Genomic DNA, 18024 nt, shown 5'->3' on the forward strand with positions numbered 1-18024 from the left:
GTATGCTGTGCATGCTAGCGAGTGTGTGTGTGCACCATAAAAATGACAATAAAAATACTTACATTGTACAACAAGCAAAACATCCCTTTGGGCAGGTGGTCCTCTTTGATTGTCAACAACACAGGTGAAATTGCCAATATCCGAACGTTGTACTTGGCTAATGTGCAAGTACGATGTTCCATTATCATAGGTTATTGTCGTACGGGCTGACATGTCATAACCAGCTCTAATCCAAGTAACATGTTCGGCGGCCAAAGGACGAGCTGAAATGGAGCAAGCCAATACAGCATCATCACCTTCGGCAAAGCTAGAACCATCTGTAACCGATTCAATGGATGGAGGATCTAAGAGTAAAAAAAAATGTAATGACTTTTGTCCTGTTGCTTTTTCCTCTTTTGTTTGCTCTTCCTTTACTTACATTCTACAAGCACTTGTATTTCCATAATGGCTGTACCCTGAGAATTCATTGCTTCACAAATATAGCTACCAGCATCATTTCGCGAAAGCTTGCTGATATTTAAGGTGGCGCCATCAGATATTATGCGTTGTCCTGGTACATTGCTCATAATCGGCAGACCATCCTTGGTCCAGGAATAGGTCATAGACATAGGGTTGCCGCTGGCATGTAATTCAATGCGCAATGGTTCACCCTCGACACCCAAATAAGTTGTCATTTGAGGATTATCGAATTTAGGAGGATCTATTAAAGTAGAATATTTGGTTACAAATAATTCGCCATAGGCAGCATTCGTGTTCTAAATACTTACACAAAATATCTAAGCTAACTGTTTCGTGAACACTTCTTTGCAAAACCTCATTAATGGACTGACAGGTGTAGACAATTCCATCCAAATCCTGTGTAATGTTAACATAAACCTCCAAGGTAGAAACCGAACCTCCCCATAGACCTGGTTTCGTGGACAAATTTACACCTTCTACAGGTATACCATCTTTCCACCAAGACACCTTGGCGGGGGGATTACTTGAACTTGAATCACATATAAGTTTTGCCCTAATGCCAGGCACCAGATTCTTGGGCTCAACAGATATTTTAATTGTTTCAGGTGGAACTAAAAATGTTTAATTTTTTTTAATATTATTTTATAAAGAATAGCTTGTGATATACTTACAGTGGACATTTAGTGTTTTTGTTGCAAACAGAGGAATTTCAATTGCTGGACTTTGTATTTCACATTTATAGATGGCATTGTTGTCCGAGGCATTTACCAATATGGTCAATTCCGACATGATTTTAGTATCAACAACCTTCGCTTGGGTATTGAGTTTCTTATCATTTTTATACCAAGTAAGGGCTGGTGGAGGATTGCCACCAGAAGATGAACATTGCAATTTTTTGACTGAGCCCGAAGTGATGACATCACCGTCATTGTAACCCGTCAACAAGGGTGGCGAGGGTGGATCTGTATTTTTTTATTTGTTGAAAACGCAACGCAAAAGAAATCAAAAAGGGGAGAAATTCACATAAATTTTCTTTTCGATTCACATTTCAATTATCTTTGTCATAAAACAGCAAACGAAGATGAAGACAAAGACGAAGAAGAAGGGGAAGGATAAGACATTAAAAACAAACAACTTACACAAGACATTGACACTGTGGGAACCCACCACATTTTGTGTCAGTTCCACATTTAGAGCATGACAAACAGCCACAAATGTACGTGAATTGGAGTCAATGGTTATGGAGACATTGGAAGTGGAAAACCAACCACCTTCGATGCTTTTCTGCGTCTTGTATGTGGAGTTGCTCAGCGGGTGTCCATTAAGCGACCAACTAATGCGGGCCGGTGGATTGGAGGGCGCTGTGATGCAAGTCAACTGGACAACGTCTCCCACTTTGGCCTCTGTGGCGCCGGAAATTGTAACTTCTTTGGGTGCAACTTTATGATGAACAATGAGAGGAGATAATTAAAATTAATAAAGACTTCACAGGAGAGCATACCGCTCTTTGTACAAATGCTTACACAAAACAGTGAGATTCAGTTCAGCCTTAAAGGCGGTGTTGGACAAAATATTCTTGGCTTCACACACCAAATTGGCTCCATTATCAGCGGCTTCAGCAACAAAACTGTAAACATTTTCCGATAGACGTCCTGAGGTTCTATATAAAAATAACAATTATTTTAGAGAGAAATGTAGGTGATTAGGAGAGATGCCAATCATTACCTTTGTGGTGAATTGATAAGTTGGCCATTTTTATACCACACCAATTGGGCAGGGGGATTACCGCCACGACTACGACAAGCTATTTTAACATTTTGTCCTCTACGTAATGTTTCACCTTGACTATAACCCTCAAAGAATGGTGGACCAGGAGGATCTGTGTAGGAAAATAGTAAAATGACAAATTACCTGGGACCCCACTCAATCTCGAAACCATTTTCAATAACTTACATAAAACGGAAAGTTGTACACCAGAACGCATGTGTACATCGGGAGGCAGGGCCTTGTGTTTGGCCTCACATGAAAAATCTTTATAATCATCATCGGCTTTGGGTTGTATGGTGATGATGGATACCGTGGTAAAACGTTTCGGGGCAGTTTCAGTGATTTCAACATGGGGTTTAACTAAGAAAGTTTTATTTTTTGGTATTAATCAGTATGGGGTTAAATCAAATTTATATACATATTTAAGGTGAAGATATTTATATATTTGTATAAGAAATTTTTAATTTAAATTATATGTTTAGAGTGAAAATATGTTTATATTATTTAATATTTGAAGATTTGTGTCCTAATTTATGTTTAATTAAAAATAATCTACTCCACTTACCACCACTTATTGGTACATGATTACTGTTCCACACCAATGTTGCTGCTGGATTGGCATTCTCGGCAATGCATTTCAAGGTCAGATTCTGCTTTTCAATTACCTCCACTTTGGTATTGGGAGCATAGCCATCAATGGCAATCGAACTGGGTGCGGCCACAATGCTCAATTTTGCATTGGCCCTAATGGCTGGATTGCCAGCAGCTGGACCAACCTGACACTGATACTCGGCATCATCTTCCAGCGAGGCATTTTTAATTTGTAAATTATAAATGCCATTTGCAGCATCCACCAGAACCGAATAACGGGGAAAGCCATGAATCACTGCCGAGAAACCCAAGGCAAATCCATCTTTTGTCCATTGAACTTGGCCGGCACGATTGGCCACCTCACAGCGAAGGAGTGTGTCGGTGCCCTCTAAAATCTGTAAATCGTGGGGGGTAACTCGAAACTTTTGTACGGGCGTTGTAGACTGTGCTGCGGTTGTTGTAATGACTGAAATGAGTAGAAAATATAAACAGAAATTAGTATTTAATTTAGTTATTAAAACGGATGATAATATTTAAAAGATTTTCTTTTTTTGTTTCTTTGTGAAATTGTCATGTGTGTCACCAGTTTCCCCATAAGACAACCCACGTTGATTTCTTCACCCTTCAACAAAACTAAAACAGACCACGTAAAACACCCACATGAGTAAAGCTGGCTAAAGTCCGGGTCGTTTTGTCCCTCTTTCTACAGATAAGTTTTGTGAACTAATTTTCTAGCGTTTAACACCAGACAACTACAACAACAACAACAATAAGCCATGCATTGCATTTCAAACCTGCATCAATGACAAACGATGTTTGTATTCTGAGCCAGCCAGCCATCTAGCCAACCAGTCTGTTTGTCGTTCCCAACCTACATATTCTTGGATTTGATTCATTGACTTACGTATTCATCCACCAATGTTATCTGAAACATTAACAACAACAACAAAGACGATGACGGTCAAAGAGTAAGGCAACAGGCTAGCTGATTAGCATAATAAACGAAGAAATCATTGGTCCAAAAGCCCACTAAAGCAATCAACAACATTGGGTGGTTGGTTAGGCGGCTGGCCTGGTCGGTGGTCAAACTTCCACATAATTTCACCCATATTTTGAGTCACACAATGTGTATGATGAAGGCGTTTTGTCGAATGATGGTTATGAGGGCAGGAGGGTTTAAATTGATATTAAGGTACAAAAGCCTCACTAATCATTTTCCTAATGTATGGTCCCATAACAAATGTAACAACAACAATAAGAACATTATAGTGACCAACATTAGACAAACAAGCAAATCGTATTCATTGATAACAAACAAATCTATTCCCATGGCTTTATTAGCTGCAACAAATACCGCATACCACACCTAATATCATTGGAGGTATACACTCGGAGAAATTTGGTTTTACATTGCCCAATTTACTCGGCTTTGTTAATTGAATTTTTTAAACGTTGACAACTTCTTCGCCAGATTTGAGCTTACAGAATCGCAGATGTTCTTCAAAATTGAATGTATATAAGCTTTTTCTATAGAAAACAGCATAAGTCCACTTATGTCAATTTTGAGTTATTGGTAAATGTATTTTTTGAGAGCTATATTTGGAAAAATCGGGTTTTGAAATAGTGAACCATCCCTAAGATAACACAATTTGAGCTGAGATCGATTTTTTTACAGAAAACAGCATAAGTCAAATTATGGCAATTTTGAGTTACTGTTAAGTGTATTTTTTTGGGAGCTTCATTTGGCAAAAATCGATTTTAGAAAAAGTGAACCATCCCTGAGATAACTTTTAGATCAGATGTTGAGATATGCTGAATCACACATGCGAAGATAACATTAAAAAAATATTAATTAAATAATAATTATCCGGTTTCTCTAATTTCTCTATTTGTGTTTAAACATCGTCCCATCGACTTATGCTGTTTTTTGTGAAAACCACATAAATATTCGTTTCCTAACTCAGAAAAATTGCATTTCTTTTTTGTGATCTAAATTTTTCGGTTGTCCGCTATTTGTATGTAAAAAAAACAAACAAGCGAAATTCGACAAACTATAATAACAATGTTTGTCTACTTCGACTTATGATGTTTTCTGTGAAGATCGCTTTAATATCCGTTTCTTTTGCGGAAAGATTTCCTTAAACATCAGATTAGGTGCTTCGACTCATAGTGGCAAAATAACAAAAAAAAACATCAAATCGACTTAAGCTGTTTTTTATGAAAATCACATAAATATTTACTTCAATTTCTTAAAAATTGCTTTAAATTTGAGATTATGTCGTGAGACCCATTGTGGCTACAATGGTTACAGATTACAGGTTCGTCCTTTAGTGGTGAGTCCTGACCAAATTCCATTTGATGAAAACGATTTCCTCTCAGTGTAAACGCATGTAGATTCCACCTCTATGTGCGTTTTCATGTAGTTAAGAGAAATCACGTTTAACGAGAACAACAACAACAAAAGCAACAATAACATTGATCACTGGATTAATTGATTTTTAGCCTCAATATAATGACCAAACCAACTCCAATTTGGTCAGCACGATTCATTTCCGTTGAGACAAACATTTATTATAATTTATGGTAATTGTAATGGAAATGTCATCTTTCAATGGGTTCAGAGAGGGCAAAGACGAACGGACTAACGGACGGCAATGAGAACGCAAAGAGTTGTTAAATATACATTGCCAAATGTTGGACGAACGTGTAAAACGTGTGAGTTTTTTGTTTTGTTTTTGGTGTTGCCTTGTTTTTCATTTCATTCTGGCAGTTAGTTACTGTTTTGGCCATATCTACTGTTGTTGTTTTTCAACTTTTTTGATATATATTTCCCTTGTCATACAAAGGGGAGTGACTCCATCCATACACATCGTAACGTACGTACGTGTGTGTCTGTATTGGCCATTCCTGTCAATTGAATTAAAGTATCTTCCAAATCCCTACTCGAATTTTGAGTTGTTTACGTTTTAGTGGTTAAGACCACAAGATGGACAGTTTGTCATCTGTGTTTTGTGGTCTAAGTTTTCATAAAACAATTAATGCCAATGTTGTGAACGGAAAAGGAGAATGAAATGAAAGCATAGAAGTTATGGTCAAGCGTTCGTTACAAGGGACCCTGTCGATGGATACGTGAGAGGGTCTTGTTGCAATAAAAACTCCTTCAACTGTGACAAGTTAAGGCAGAAATGTTAAATGTGACATGTTTTCGTGTAGTTCTTTCTCAATTCTGCCTTAGTTTTGAGTTTTCTTTTCTTCTTTTTTCTTGTAATATAACCGTAGTAGTATAGCACTTAAGCGGCTTCCTTTTATTCACTTCATTCATAAAAAGAAGAAGGAAAAACAATAACAACAAGTGAGTTAACATAGGGGGAAGTGTCACAAGAAGGTTTTATGGTCACTTGTTATAGTTGAGGTAAATAGAATATGCTTGTGTGTGAAGAAGAGGAAGAAGACTTTCTTTCAATTGTTAATATCCACAGCTGTAGTATTTTCAAAATATCATTTGCCCTTATGGCCCAAGCGACCACAACAGCTACAGCAACAGAATTAAAACGAAAAATTACTGAAAATTGTTTGTTGTTGATCCTTAACCACAAACGACACTAGAACTTCTGCTATTGATGGACTCTAGTTAGGGACACGTCACACAGCAGTGTTTATACATATACATACAACTATATTGTACAGGGTGCAATACAAATGTTCCACTTTTGTGGCTATCATGGAGATAAATTGTAGAATTTAATGAAAATTCATTGTCATTAGTGTTATAACGAAAGCTGACAGTTCAACATCCTGTTGATATTTAAAATACTTTTAATGCTCACCCTAATCCATGAGGGAGCAAGCAGCAAGCATCCTACGGCAACAAGAATTTTACAAAGTAAACTTGTCTAATTATGTTGATTATTTTCCAACTCTTGAAGAAAACTTGTAGAACGCCCTAAGCCTGAAACCCAAGCTTTGCATTTATTTGCTTAACACTACAACGCCCGATTGCAACGGAGAGTTTAAAGACTGCTACTATTCCAGAATAACCGCCCAAAAAAGTGACAATGACAACATACCTAACACATACTATATTTAATGACATAAAAACCTGGGACAGAAGACAGGCGATTTGCAACAAATGCTCACACATCACATCTCGCACACATACTCACCCTGAACATATATTTCTGCAACCTTTATGGGGGGAGAGCCATAGAAACTTTCATACAAATCTGCATATGACTACTTCAAGTCACCAGTCAGTCAGTCACTCACTCAGCCAGCCAGTCAGCTTCTGAGTGAGTGTGCACGTACGTATGGTCCTTTAAAACTAACCAAAGACAAAAACACATATCCCAATATAAACTCAAACAGATTCTAAACAATTTCGTATATAAGCCATAAACAACAGTAACAGCAACAAAAAAACGACATCAGCAATTACCATTAAAACCAAAACCCAAATGACAAAGTCTACCAAGTCGAAGGAAGATGACGAAATCGACAAGAACAAAAAAGAAAAGAAAACAAGATATCCTAGTCTTATAACTGACGAACAAACCACATAGATTAGAAGGACTTTTTTAGTTTTGGTAGAATGAAATGTGCTCTAATCTTAAATGTGCCTGGTAATCTTAGTTAAAATTCCTCACACTTCCAAGCAAAAAAACTCATTACAAATCTCCTTACTAAACCATTATTTAACACTTGTTAAAATTTAATGTTCCCCCTCCCGCTGCATTCATTATAGGGTCTTATCGCATCACAGCCTAGAGCTAAACTAATTACAAATCTCCTTACTAACCATTATATTAATGAGGAAATGTCCCCAGAAATAAGTAGTTATTTTTTGGCCACTAAAAGTCGACAAATGATGTAGTTAATATTTGGCTAGTAAAGGTCTTAGCTACTTATTTAACTACTTATTAGTCGACTTTTAGTGGTAAAAAAAAAAATAATTACTTATTTCAGGCGACATGTCCTAGTTAAAATAATGAGTAAGTAAGCAGATTTCTAATGGGTTTTAGCTGGGTTGTGATGCCAAAGCGACCCTGAGGAAAAACATTAAACATTATTTTTAGGCTCTTTGTAAATTTTTGCCAGCCTATTTTATTTCGTCCTGTAGCTCATATCCAGATTTCCACTTTCCACCCCCTTTTTCAATGAAACCTATACGGTTTTTTTTTCTTTTTGTAACAAACCACATAAGCAACTTACTATGCAAACCATAGTAGCATATTAGCAACAACTACAAGAAAAATGGACAAATGTATCTAAAGTTGCACACAACAACAGTGGCATGGTAATAACAGACCGGATGTCACACTAATGGTCACTTTTAGTTTGAGTTTATGTGAGAGTTTTGTTGTTTGTTGCATTGCTCTTTGAGCTTCAGTCAAGGCGTTTTTTGTTTTGTTTCATTTTTGCTTCTTTGCAATTTGTTTTTATGATAAGCAACTCACACACACATTAAAAAAATGTATACCACAATAACAACAAAATGTCAATGGATATAAAAACAACTGGCAACAGCAAAAACAACTCTGATAGCATTACTCCTTTAAACTATATGGTTATAGCCAATTCATTCATAAACTACTTCAAGTGACCAAAAAAGAAAGGAACAGAAACTGATACCAACACAAGCAAGGCGATCACTTAACCTGTCCCAATATCGGCCGGCCGACCAACCAACCCTCCGTCCACAAAAAGAAGACGTAGCAGAAAATGTTCAAAGAAATGTAGCTTTTTTGCAACAACACTTTTTAAGAGACCAACAATGGACTCTTTTGGGTGCGAGTAACTATGAAATGAGTTAATGACTTGGACACGTACACACATGCTTACTTTTTAGCCCTTCTAGAGCAATATAAGTTTTCGGTAAGTCACAAGGCAAACGGAGAGTATCGGTGCTAGCCAAGTCAGTAGTGGTTTTTCCATTCGTTTGCATTATTTTGCTTTTAGGGTTCATTAATGGTTTGGAAGATTCTAGTTTTTTGCCTTTGTTCTTATGTTGTTGTTCATCTTCATAGTCTTTTTAGTGTTTCTTTCTTTTTTCGTTTGGATTTTCTTTTCATTGCGGCTAGAGTGTGCGTTCATATCCACAAAGCATGGTTGTGGTCTTTGGACCAGGACATAATGGTTATTAAAGTAGTTACATGTATTCAAGCCAAACACACACACCAACACATACACAGATCTCTTAAAAGCATAGACTATTATTGCAAGCCAGGAAAGTAAGCAATTCCGTCGTGTCTATTACACTGACAAGAAAAACACTCAGTCATGAAAAAAGCTTTGGCAAAGATTGTACCTAAGCAGGTAGCACCCGAGAAGTGCGTGTGTGTGTGTCTGTGACTATTTAGCAATGGATTCTATCCCAACAAAGGTAGAAAAACTTGTCCATTGCAACTGAAATTACAGGCTTGATTGTATTTCCTTTGCAGTGTTGGCAAGTTCTAAAGTCCCCCTGCACCACCCCTGTCAACCGAGTTTAGTGTTTGCATTGAAAATCAGTTTGAAAACTTTTCATTTTAATGAAAATCTTTTATAGTATGCTGACTCTCTTCAATGAAGTGCACACCTAAATCTTCATGATTTGTGACCGGCAAGCAGCAAACTTCATGAGTGTTATTAACTCTTGCTCTTCAATATACAACACTGACCATACTTATATCACCGGAAATCCGTTTAATTTCACTTGCAATCAAGAAACCTGTTCAGCAGCTTCTCTTCTCAGTAAGATGAGTAGATTCGGCCAATGCTGAAAGGTGGTGGTGGTGGTGATGGTTGGCTGCTGCTGATCAGCCAAACAAGTAGTTGGGATTTTTGCATGTTATCTGTATGAGCTTCCTTTTAATGTTGCGTATTGTGGTAAGTAGTGTATATGTCCTACAGGAACTGGTTAGCTTGATGCATTGATTTTTGTCGTTTTTTGTTTTTTTTTTTTTATTTCTTGCTTCCTATCGCAACAGGAATTTAGCAGTAGCAGAATTATAGTTTATGTCAAACATTTACATATAACAAGTTAATAAAAAAATGCTAGATAAAAGGTTTATTTTTAAATGGAGAGAGTGGTAAATGCTGTACCATAGAAAGGAATGGGCTTATACTTATATAACTTTGAAAAGTTGCATAAATCTTTCGATATGTTTGGGTGTTTTGGAGGTAATTAAACAGGCATTGGGTAGTAACTCGTTAGATTGGAATATTTCAGGAATTTCAACAAACATCTAATCAGAAAAATAGCTTATCATTGCTGATATACAGGCACATGTATTTTTCTATACGCCTTTCACGCTGCTAAGCAGAATTTCTACTTCTTACAATAAGAACAAATTAATCCCATTTAAGCCTTGAAAATAACTTTTACCAAGAAAATTATCCACATTAACATATGTATGTATGTGAAATAAAATTAATATGGCTAATGAGGCTGCTTTGTCATAATTGTGAGAAGGAGAGAAGAAAGAAGTCAAGGGCCAGAATTTTTATTGCTTGCCTAAATAATAATAATGCCTAATAATAATATTGGCAATTAGAGAAAACTGGGTCAGCATCCTTTGCCTACAAAAAATTCTTGGAGTTCAACCCCCCTGCCATAACTCACCACAACAATGTATGAGTAGTATGTTAATTTATTTATCCATTGAGCTGTTATAGCAAATATTGTCATTCTCTTCCTCTCCACACACAGATAAATAATCCTTACAGGCTTTTCCCCCGATTATTTTATGCGTGAGTATTTGGGGGAGGAATATTAATGATGTTCTTGTCGTAGTTGTTGTTTAACAAATTGAAATAATTATTTTAACTTGCTGACTTTAAGAAGGCATTTGTATCACACCCCCTTCCCGCTCTTCTCATCACTTCCTGCCACGTAAACAAATAAAAAATTCTTATGTACGCAAATATTCCAACTAATCGGTGGGGAGATGAAAATATAAATTTGAATAGTACACTTGCCTAATTTAAATAATCAATTCAATTAGGTTCGATTCGAACGGAGGATTTTGTTGGTCATGCAAAACTTAAATTTTATTATAGTATACAGGGTGGGCCAAAAGTTACCATAGTATGTAGGTTTGTTTTTTCTGTTTGTAAGTCATCGAAATAATCATTTGCGACCCCATTAAGTATGTATATTCTTGATCAGGGTAAAATTCTGAGTCGATCTAGCCCTGTCCGTATGTTGTTAATTGAAAAATATAGCATTCAAATATTTTTACACCCGAGTGTATATTGTATTATGGACAGATCAAGTTCGAATATGGACTATGTGGTCCATGTTAGGGTATAGCCCCCATATAACAGTAGCTTCGGATTTTAGGTCATTTGAGGATTTTAGCTGCATATTTGGACCGAACTACCTGTAATTGGACATGTGAGGTTCACAAAATTTCTACACCAAAAATTGTCAACATAGATCCACTAGGGTTATGACTTTTTGACATTTCTTCCCAAAAATGATTTCCTGTAGTGAGAATGAATGAATTTTGTCCTATTAATGCCTAAAATAACATTCATTCTATTTTATTATAAAAAAGGGCTTCTCACAAATCAATTTGAAATTTTTTTTGTTAAAAAAATTCTATGATATGAAAATTTTTTTCTCAAAAAATTATTTCCTATTGCACGAATGAATGGCCTTTTGCCTATTAATGACTAAAATAACTTTTATCCCATTTGAATTTTAAAAAAGGTCCCGCACAAATCTCTTTTAATTTTTATGATATATGAAATACATAAAGTTATATATAATATTAAATAATATATATGTTATAAAACGATGACAAAATTAGTGTGAAACAAACGGTTATGTCGTGTGCCCCCATACATTGTTTTCAGTGAAATATCTTCTTACAGGGACATCAAAAATTGTCAAAAGTTTTGAAAACATAAGTCCATTTTTTGGTATGGCCTCCATATAACGGTACCTCCGGACTTTAGGTATTCTGAAGATTTTAGCTGAATTTTTGTCCGAACTAGTTGTAATTTGAGGTCACAATATTTCTCCACCAGAAATTGTCAATACAAGTCTACTTTTTGATTCAGCCGTAATTTAACATTTGAGGTTCCTAGTGGTCACAAAACTTGTCCAAAAAATTGTCAACATTGGTCCATGTTTTGGTATAGCACCCATATAACGGTACCTTCCGATTTTAAGTATTTTGCAGATACATACTAGCTACATTTGTTATTCGAACTACATTTAATTTAATACTTGGCGTTCAAAGGTGTCAAAAATTGTCAACCTTTGTCCACTTTTTGGGATGGCCCTATATAACGGTACCTCCAGATTTAACGTTTTTTGACGATTTTTGCAATTTTTTCAACCGAACTACCTATAATTTTGACATTTGAGGTTCCCAGTGGTCACATAACTTTTCCACCAAAAATTGTCAACATAGGTGCATACTTTGGTATATCCCCCTAAACGGTACCAGTATTCGGCCCGGTCGTAATTCAGAATATTTCATGGTGAAAAGAACAAACGGTACCACTGATCGGCCCGGGCGAAGTTCAGAACATAAGTTCAGAATATTTCATGGTGGACAGAACAAAAAGTTCGACCCGCCGAACTTAACGCTTTTTTCTTGTTTTCTTTAAGATTGAATACTGAATTTGTGATGGATATTTTCATAGCTAAGGAACTGAAATTGTTGGCTAAACCGTCGAATTTTTTACACATTTTACACCAAAACCCGCCATGTAGTAATAAGTGATAGGCTCCAACCTCCACATTACATTATTCATTCACTCATTAGACCTTCAATTAGTATCGATATGTATGATATATGTACATATGTTCGTGTGGGTGCGTGCGTAAGTCTACATTAACTTGTACTCATTTCAAAATTACAACAACACATTAATAACTGTATAAGCCAAGTCAACAACAACAACATCAACTACAGCATCAATACGCCTCGCCACATCATTCAAAATCAAGTCACTGAGTCTGGGAGTTTGGGCTGTTGCTGCTGCTGTGAAACCGACATACAAACAACATTGTATTCATCAGCCTAAATTTCCCTAGCTTTCGTTTTGAAATGCTGGCTGGCTGTCTGAATGCAAGACGTTACGGCAATAATATGATGCTGCTGCAGATGATGCTTCATCGTGAAGTGAAGGAATATGTAGCGTTATGTGGGTTTTGTGGCAGTTTGAAAGATTGCGTGCGTGAAACTTTGCTGCCGTTGGTTTTTAGTATGGTGTCAGCCCGAGTGTCAGTCATGAATCAATTATTGTGGCCACTGACACACCGCTTTTTCGTCTTGTTCTTCTTCTTCGTCGTTTGCACTCCATTCAACTTTGATCTTTAAATTAGTTTTTATTTATTATTAATAAGCTAAAGTATGCACAGAGCAACCACATGATTTTCTGTTTCCCTACAGCAAATTCTGTTTATCTTCCTTCTGTTATTAATTCTACGAAATTTTATTTTCACTTTCATTTAATGGGGTCGACTGACGGGTTTTATTGAAATGAATTTACAAAATACATATTTTAATGCTAATTTCAATGATTGACAGTCACTCGGGGTTTTGGTGCCTTGAAAACAAATTGAAGCAGACATTAAGAAGAAGATGAAGAAGAAAATTTTAAATCTTTGTTTTTCGTTTGAAATTAGTTAAAGGGCAGAAGCTGCATAGTTTTCTAATTGAATTAATTAAGTAGTTTTATTTTGGGGCGGGAATTGAAAGGGAGCTATATTGAAAAATATTAAAGGGGATGAAATGCTCAATAAATTTCATATGGACATCCTGAAAGGAAGTCATCACTTCTGAAGGAACTTAAAAATAAAATTCAAACGGTGTCGTTACGTGCATAAAAGTTTGAGATAATATTATTATTATCTTAATTATGTTGCATACATATGTATGTATGTAGACAAATAGAGAAATCTGTATTCACACATGTTCAAGTCTATATGTCATATATGTACATTAAGCCTTTTTAAACTTCTTAATGTATGTTTTTCAATTGTTTCATGATTGACTTTTGTTTATGAAAAACACCAGCCGCCAGCCTTCATTGAGGGCTTCTTTGAATGGTCTATTGGTCCTATTCTCTAGTATAGACGAAATAACAATTGGTAGCCCTTTTTTGGTCATGGCATATCAATCCATCAGTTCCAACAAAACAATACAACGACAACGTCTACTGCATAACTTCATTTCGTCATTTTTTTTTCTGCTTATGACATTTTTTTGATAAATCAATTTTCCTATTGAAAAGAAAAATCTCCCCTCGAGACAACAAAGTGAAATTCCAAAATTTTAAAATTCTATTAAAACCTCATCATTGTCGTCATCATCATCATCGTTATTGGAGACAGAAGCAAACAGCGTAATAATCGAATACAATGCAACAATAAAAACAATCCATCACATCAGAAGTTCAACAGAATTTCCCTTAACGGTCGCTCTATAAACAACAAACCCTCAACAGAAGCATTTTAGGCCGGCCATATCTTCCTGGCCAGCTGGTAGTTGGTTGGTGGCTGATACAAGTGGTGGCATTCTTCGCTTGATAATAGCCACTTGTTGAGCAGGGGTGAGTGGTGGCAGGTTCTTGTTCTTTCCTTCATTTCGAATATTGTTTGTTTTGTTGTACCTTTTGGGAAATTTTATTTTGTATAATTCTCTGTCTTTTTTATTTGAAATGGAAATATGAAAAGCCCATTTCCCCTTCATTGTTGCTGGTGGATTTGGAACTAATTACAGAGAGGTGGACGCAGAGAAACAAAACATTAAGGGAAAGAAACTTAAATGAAATAAAACTGAATACCAAAAAATAAAAATAAAAAAACACCACACAGTTGAACTTTATAAAAGATAATTAATGCTTTGAAAAGCAGTGAACCTAAAAGACGTTATTTTCAACTGCGACAACGGCAACAACAACCACTTTGATGGAATATGAAAGACTTTAACAAATTAAAAAAATGACCTTTTCATGTGAACCCATAAAAATAATTTAGAATATTTCAACCAACACCATCATCATTAAAGTGATCAACATCATCATCATCGCTGTTGTGGTAACCACACACGCGGTATTTTAAAGCCAAACACTTGCTTGCAACTTAAATGCATTTAAAAAACAACAAAAATGCAGCATGCAACGCTTAGTCCAAGGTTGTTGTGGAAATCGTTGATGACTGTTCCGCTGCTGTTATTAAGAACTCTAAAATTTATGCTTCACATTTTTGTTTGGTCGCTAAGAGGGTTTTCAAAACGTTTCCAACATCAACTCATGTCGTGAAACGGAAAAAACTGTTGACCTTTTAATTGAAGTTTCTCTTATGACGATTTGTGTGACCATGCCATCGATAGCAATACCACAAACACCATGTACCGAAAGAACACCATCGACACAGTTGTTGCCACGTTTAGACAGACCAGCAGCAATAGACACTTTTAATAATGAAGCAGCATGAAATTTGATAATTCCATGAAAATATCACAGACAAATCGCAAGGCAAACAAATAAAATATTAAAATTTAGCTATGCTGGAAAAGGCTTGTTTCATTATTGGTTTAGAAGAATTAAATTGGGCCCACTGTTTTGAACATTTGGTCTTTTACCATAATATATATTTCAATTGTTTTTGTTTTTGCTTGTCGTTTATTTGTTACTTATTGGTATTGTTTCTTCTTTTATTTTGCTTTACTTGGCCTTTTTCTCCATTGTTTACTGGTTGTTTGGCTGAATGGCAATTGACATCCAGCAGCCATAGCTAGCTAGTCGGACTGGAGCAGCATTTAAATGCCAATAGTGGCATTTAAAAATCATTACATTTCCTAAATACACAACAAGTGTTGGTCGTGTTTTCCTCTTTTCTGTTCTATTCCCCATCTCTAACAATCTGCAGAACATTACATAGTTTGTACGTGTGTGTGTGAGTGCTGGAGCCAATAGGTGATTTGAATGTTGTTGAAATAGTTAAATAAATTCTATGCGATTAACTTTTCAAATGTGGCTGGACAGCCTGCATGCATGCAAGCAAGCAATCATCGAACGTTTTGTGTAAATATGGCAATGGTATTCTAAGAGTTGTAAAACTCTACAGTAAATAAACCGAGGCAAGCTTTAAGCAATCAACCGGGGATGACGTCGATGACGACGACGAACGAAAGAATTGACAGACAATAGACCAAAACGGATCATATCAATTCTCATGGGTATGGTCAAACTGATGTACAAATCAATTACACTTGTTATACAAAAAAATACTAACGTACATACATACATATGTAAATGAAGAAAATGGGGCAGACATTAAAAGAATAGTGATATATCGGAAAAGTTAAAGTTATTTAAATCACCAATATGATTCAAAGAAACCAAACCATAATATTCCAAAGAAAATTTGAAATCGTAAAAATTTATTTTTTTTAATTTCCATAGCAATAAAATGTTAAAATCTGCTATTTCATTGACCACATATGTGAAGTAAGCAAAAAACCCGTATTTAGTCAACAGCTTCCAGCTATAAATCTGGACATATGTAAACATAAACATACAATTTAAATAAATTATTTGTAGCGGACTAGAATAAGAAAACAGAACAACAACAGAACAAAACTGAGAACTATAATAAAAATCTAGGAAAATACGTTTCTTAGATGTTGACCTGGCTTTTCATCTTTTAACAAATTTCGCTACAATTTAAGACCACTTCTTAACGAAACAAAAAAAGAAATAACAGAAAAAAAAAAACAATTACAAGCTACAACAACAATAACATCACAATCAAAAGATATAAACATTTCGCATTTGTAAACTACAACATGTTTTACTAGTTGTTGCGCAAAGCCACCAAAAGCCAACAACAGCAACAGAGCACAGCTGAATTGAAAAGCAAGAAGCTCAGCTAACCCATACATTCATCCAGTCATCCATCCACACTAAGCAATAAGCCATTAGACCAACCAACCAACCAGCCACATTTCAGCCGGTAAAGCCCAAGCAATGGCTTAAAGCATCATTATACGTTTATAGCCAGGTGCGTATTGGACATGGCTAAGATATAAAAAAAAAAAACAACAAGAATAAAAGACATGTTTGTACACTTTAGGGGCAGCAAAGGTAGCAAAAAAATTAAACTATAATCCATACATTAGTTCAGTCATATATTCTTTGGTTATAAATTCAAAACTGAATTCAATGAGAACCTGTATCAAAGATTATGGATACAGTGATGGAAAGCAAACAATAGTCATTGATACCAAATTTTTTGTATTTAGCAAATTATGATATCATTAGGCACCTGATAATAGGGCGTGTTTAGCATTGGCGAAGTCGAATTGTGTATCAAAAATAACACGAAATGTAAAGCACTTCAAATGTAAAATTACCGGTAGTTTGTTCACAAAATGTAGCTGAAATCCTCAAAATACATAAAAATGGGAGGTACCGTTATATGGGGAATATGCCAAAACAAGGACCTATGTTGACAATTTTTGTTAGATAAGTTTCAAATGTAAAATCGTAACTTTTTCGGTCAATAAATGTAGCTAAAATCCTCAAAATACATAAAATCGGGAGGTTCCGCTGCATGGGGGCAAGGCCAAAACATGGACCTCTGTTGATAATTTTTGGTGGAGAAGTTTTAGAACCTTATCTGCCAAATTACAGCTAGTTCGGCCAAAAAATTCTTAAACTACCTAAAATCCAAAGGTACCGTTATATGGGAGCTAAACATAAACCTGAACTTATGTTCAAAATTTTTGGTAGAGGTGTTTTGCGACCACTGGGATCCTCAAATGTAAAATTACAGCTAGTTCGGCCAGAAAATTTAGCTAAAATCCTTAAAATACCTAATATCCGAAGGTACCTTTATATGGGGGCTATATAAAACAATTTTTGGTGGTGAAGTTTTGTGACTACTGGCAACCTCAAATGTCGAATTAAACCTAGTTCGGTCAAAAAATGTGACTAAAATCCTTAATAAACCTAAAATCGGGAGGTATCGTTATACGGGGGCTATACCAAAACATGGACTTATGTTGACAATGTTTTGGTGGAGAAGTTTTGTAAAACGATTGCTAGTTCGGTCAAAAAATTTAACTAAAATCCTCAATAAACCTAAAATCGGAACGTGCGGTTATATGGGAGCTATGCCAAAACATGGACCTATGTTGTCAGCTTTTGGTGGAGATGTTTTGTGACCAAGGCGAACCACAAATGTAAAATTACAGCCAGTTC

At 35.7% G+C, this 18024-nt stretch overlaps 1 protein-coding gene across 2 annotated transcripts in view; it reads right to left on the bottom strand.

The window, feature by feature from the left end:
• Nucleotides 1-18024, bottom strand: part of hbs (hibris) — a 58285-nt gene that overhangs the window by 1778 nt on the left and 38483 nt on the right. For both annotated transcript variants that reach the window (XM_073990369.1, XM_073990370.1), the window contains exons 2-10: nucleotides 2792-3283; nucleotides 2413-2586; nucleotides 2185-2338; nucleotides 1983-2119; nucleotides 1599-1898; nucleotides 1131-1421; nucleotides 768-1070; nucleotides 419-700; nucleotides 63-344 (exon numbers count right to left, since the gene is read on the bottom strand). In XM_073990369.1, coding sequence (XP_073846470.1) covers nucleotides 63-344; nucleotides 419-700; nucleotides 768-1070; nucleotides 1131-1421; nucleotides 1599-1898; nucleotides 1983-2119; nucleotides 2185-2338; nucleotides 2413-2586; nucleotides 2792-3283 — 2415 coding nt within the window. The remainder of the gene's footprint in view (nucleotides 1-62; nucleotides 345-418; nucleotides 701-767; nucleotides 1071-1130; nucleotides 1422-1598; nucleotides 1899-1982; nucleotides 2120-2184; nucleotides 2339-2412; nucleotides 2587-2791; nucleotides 3284-18024) is intronic.

Source organism: Musca autumnalis, unplaced genomic scaffold (genome assembly GCF_047663935.1).
Source record: "Musca autumnalis isolate F117 unplaced genomic scaffold, ASM4766393v1 scaffold_5, whole genome shotgun sequence".
Taxonomy (NCBI): domain Eukaryota; kingdom Metazoa; phylum Arthropoda; class Insecta; order Diptera; family Muscidae; genus Musca; species Musca autumnalis.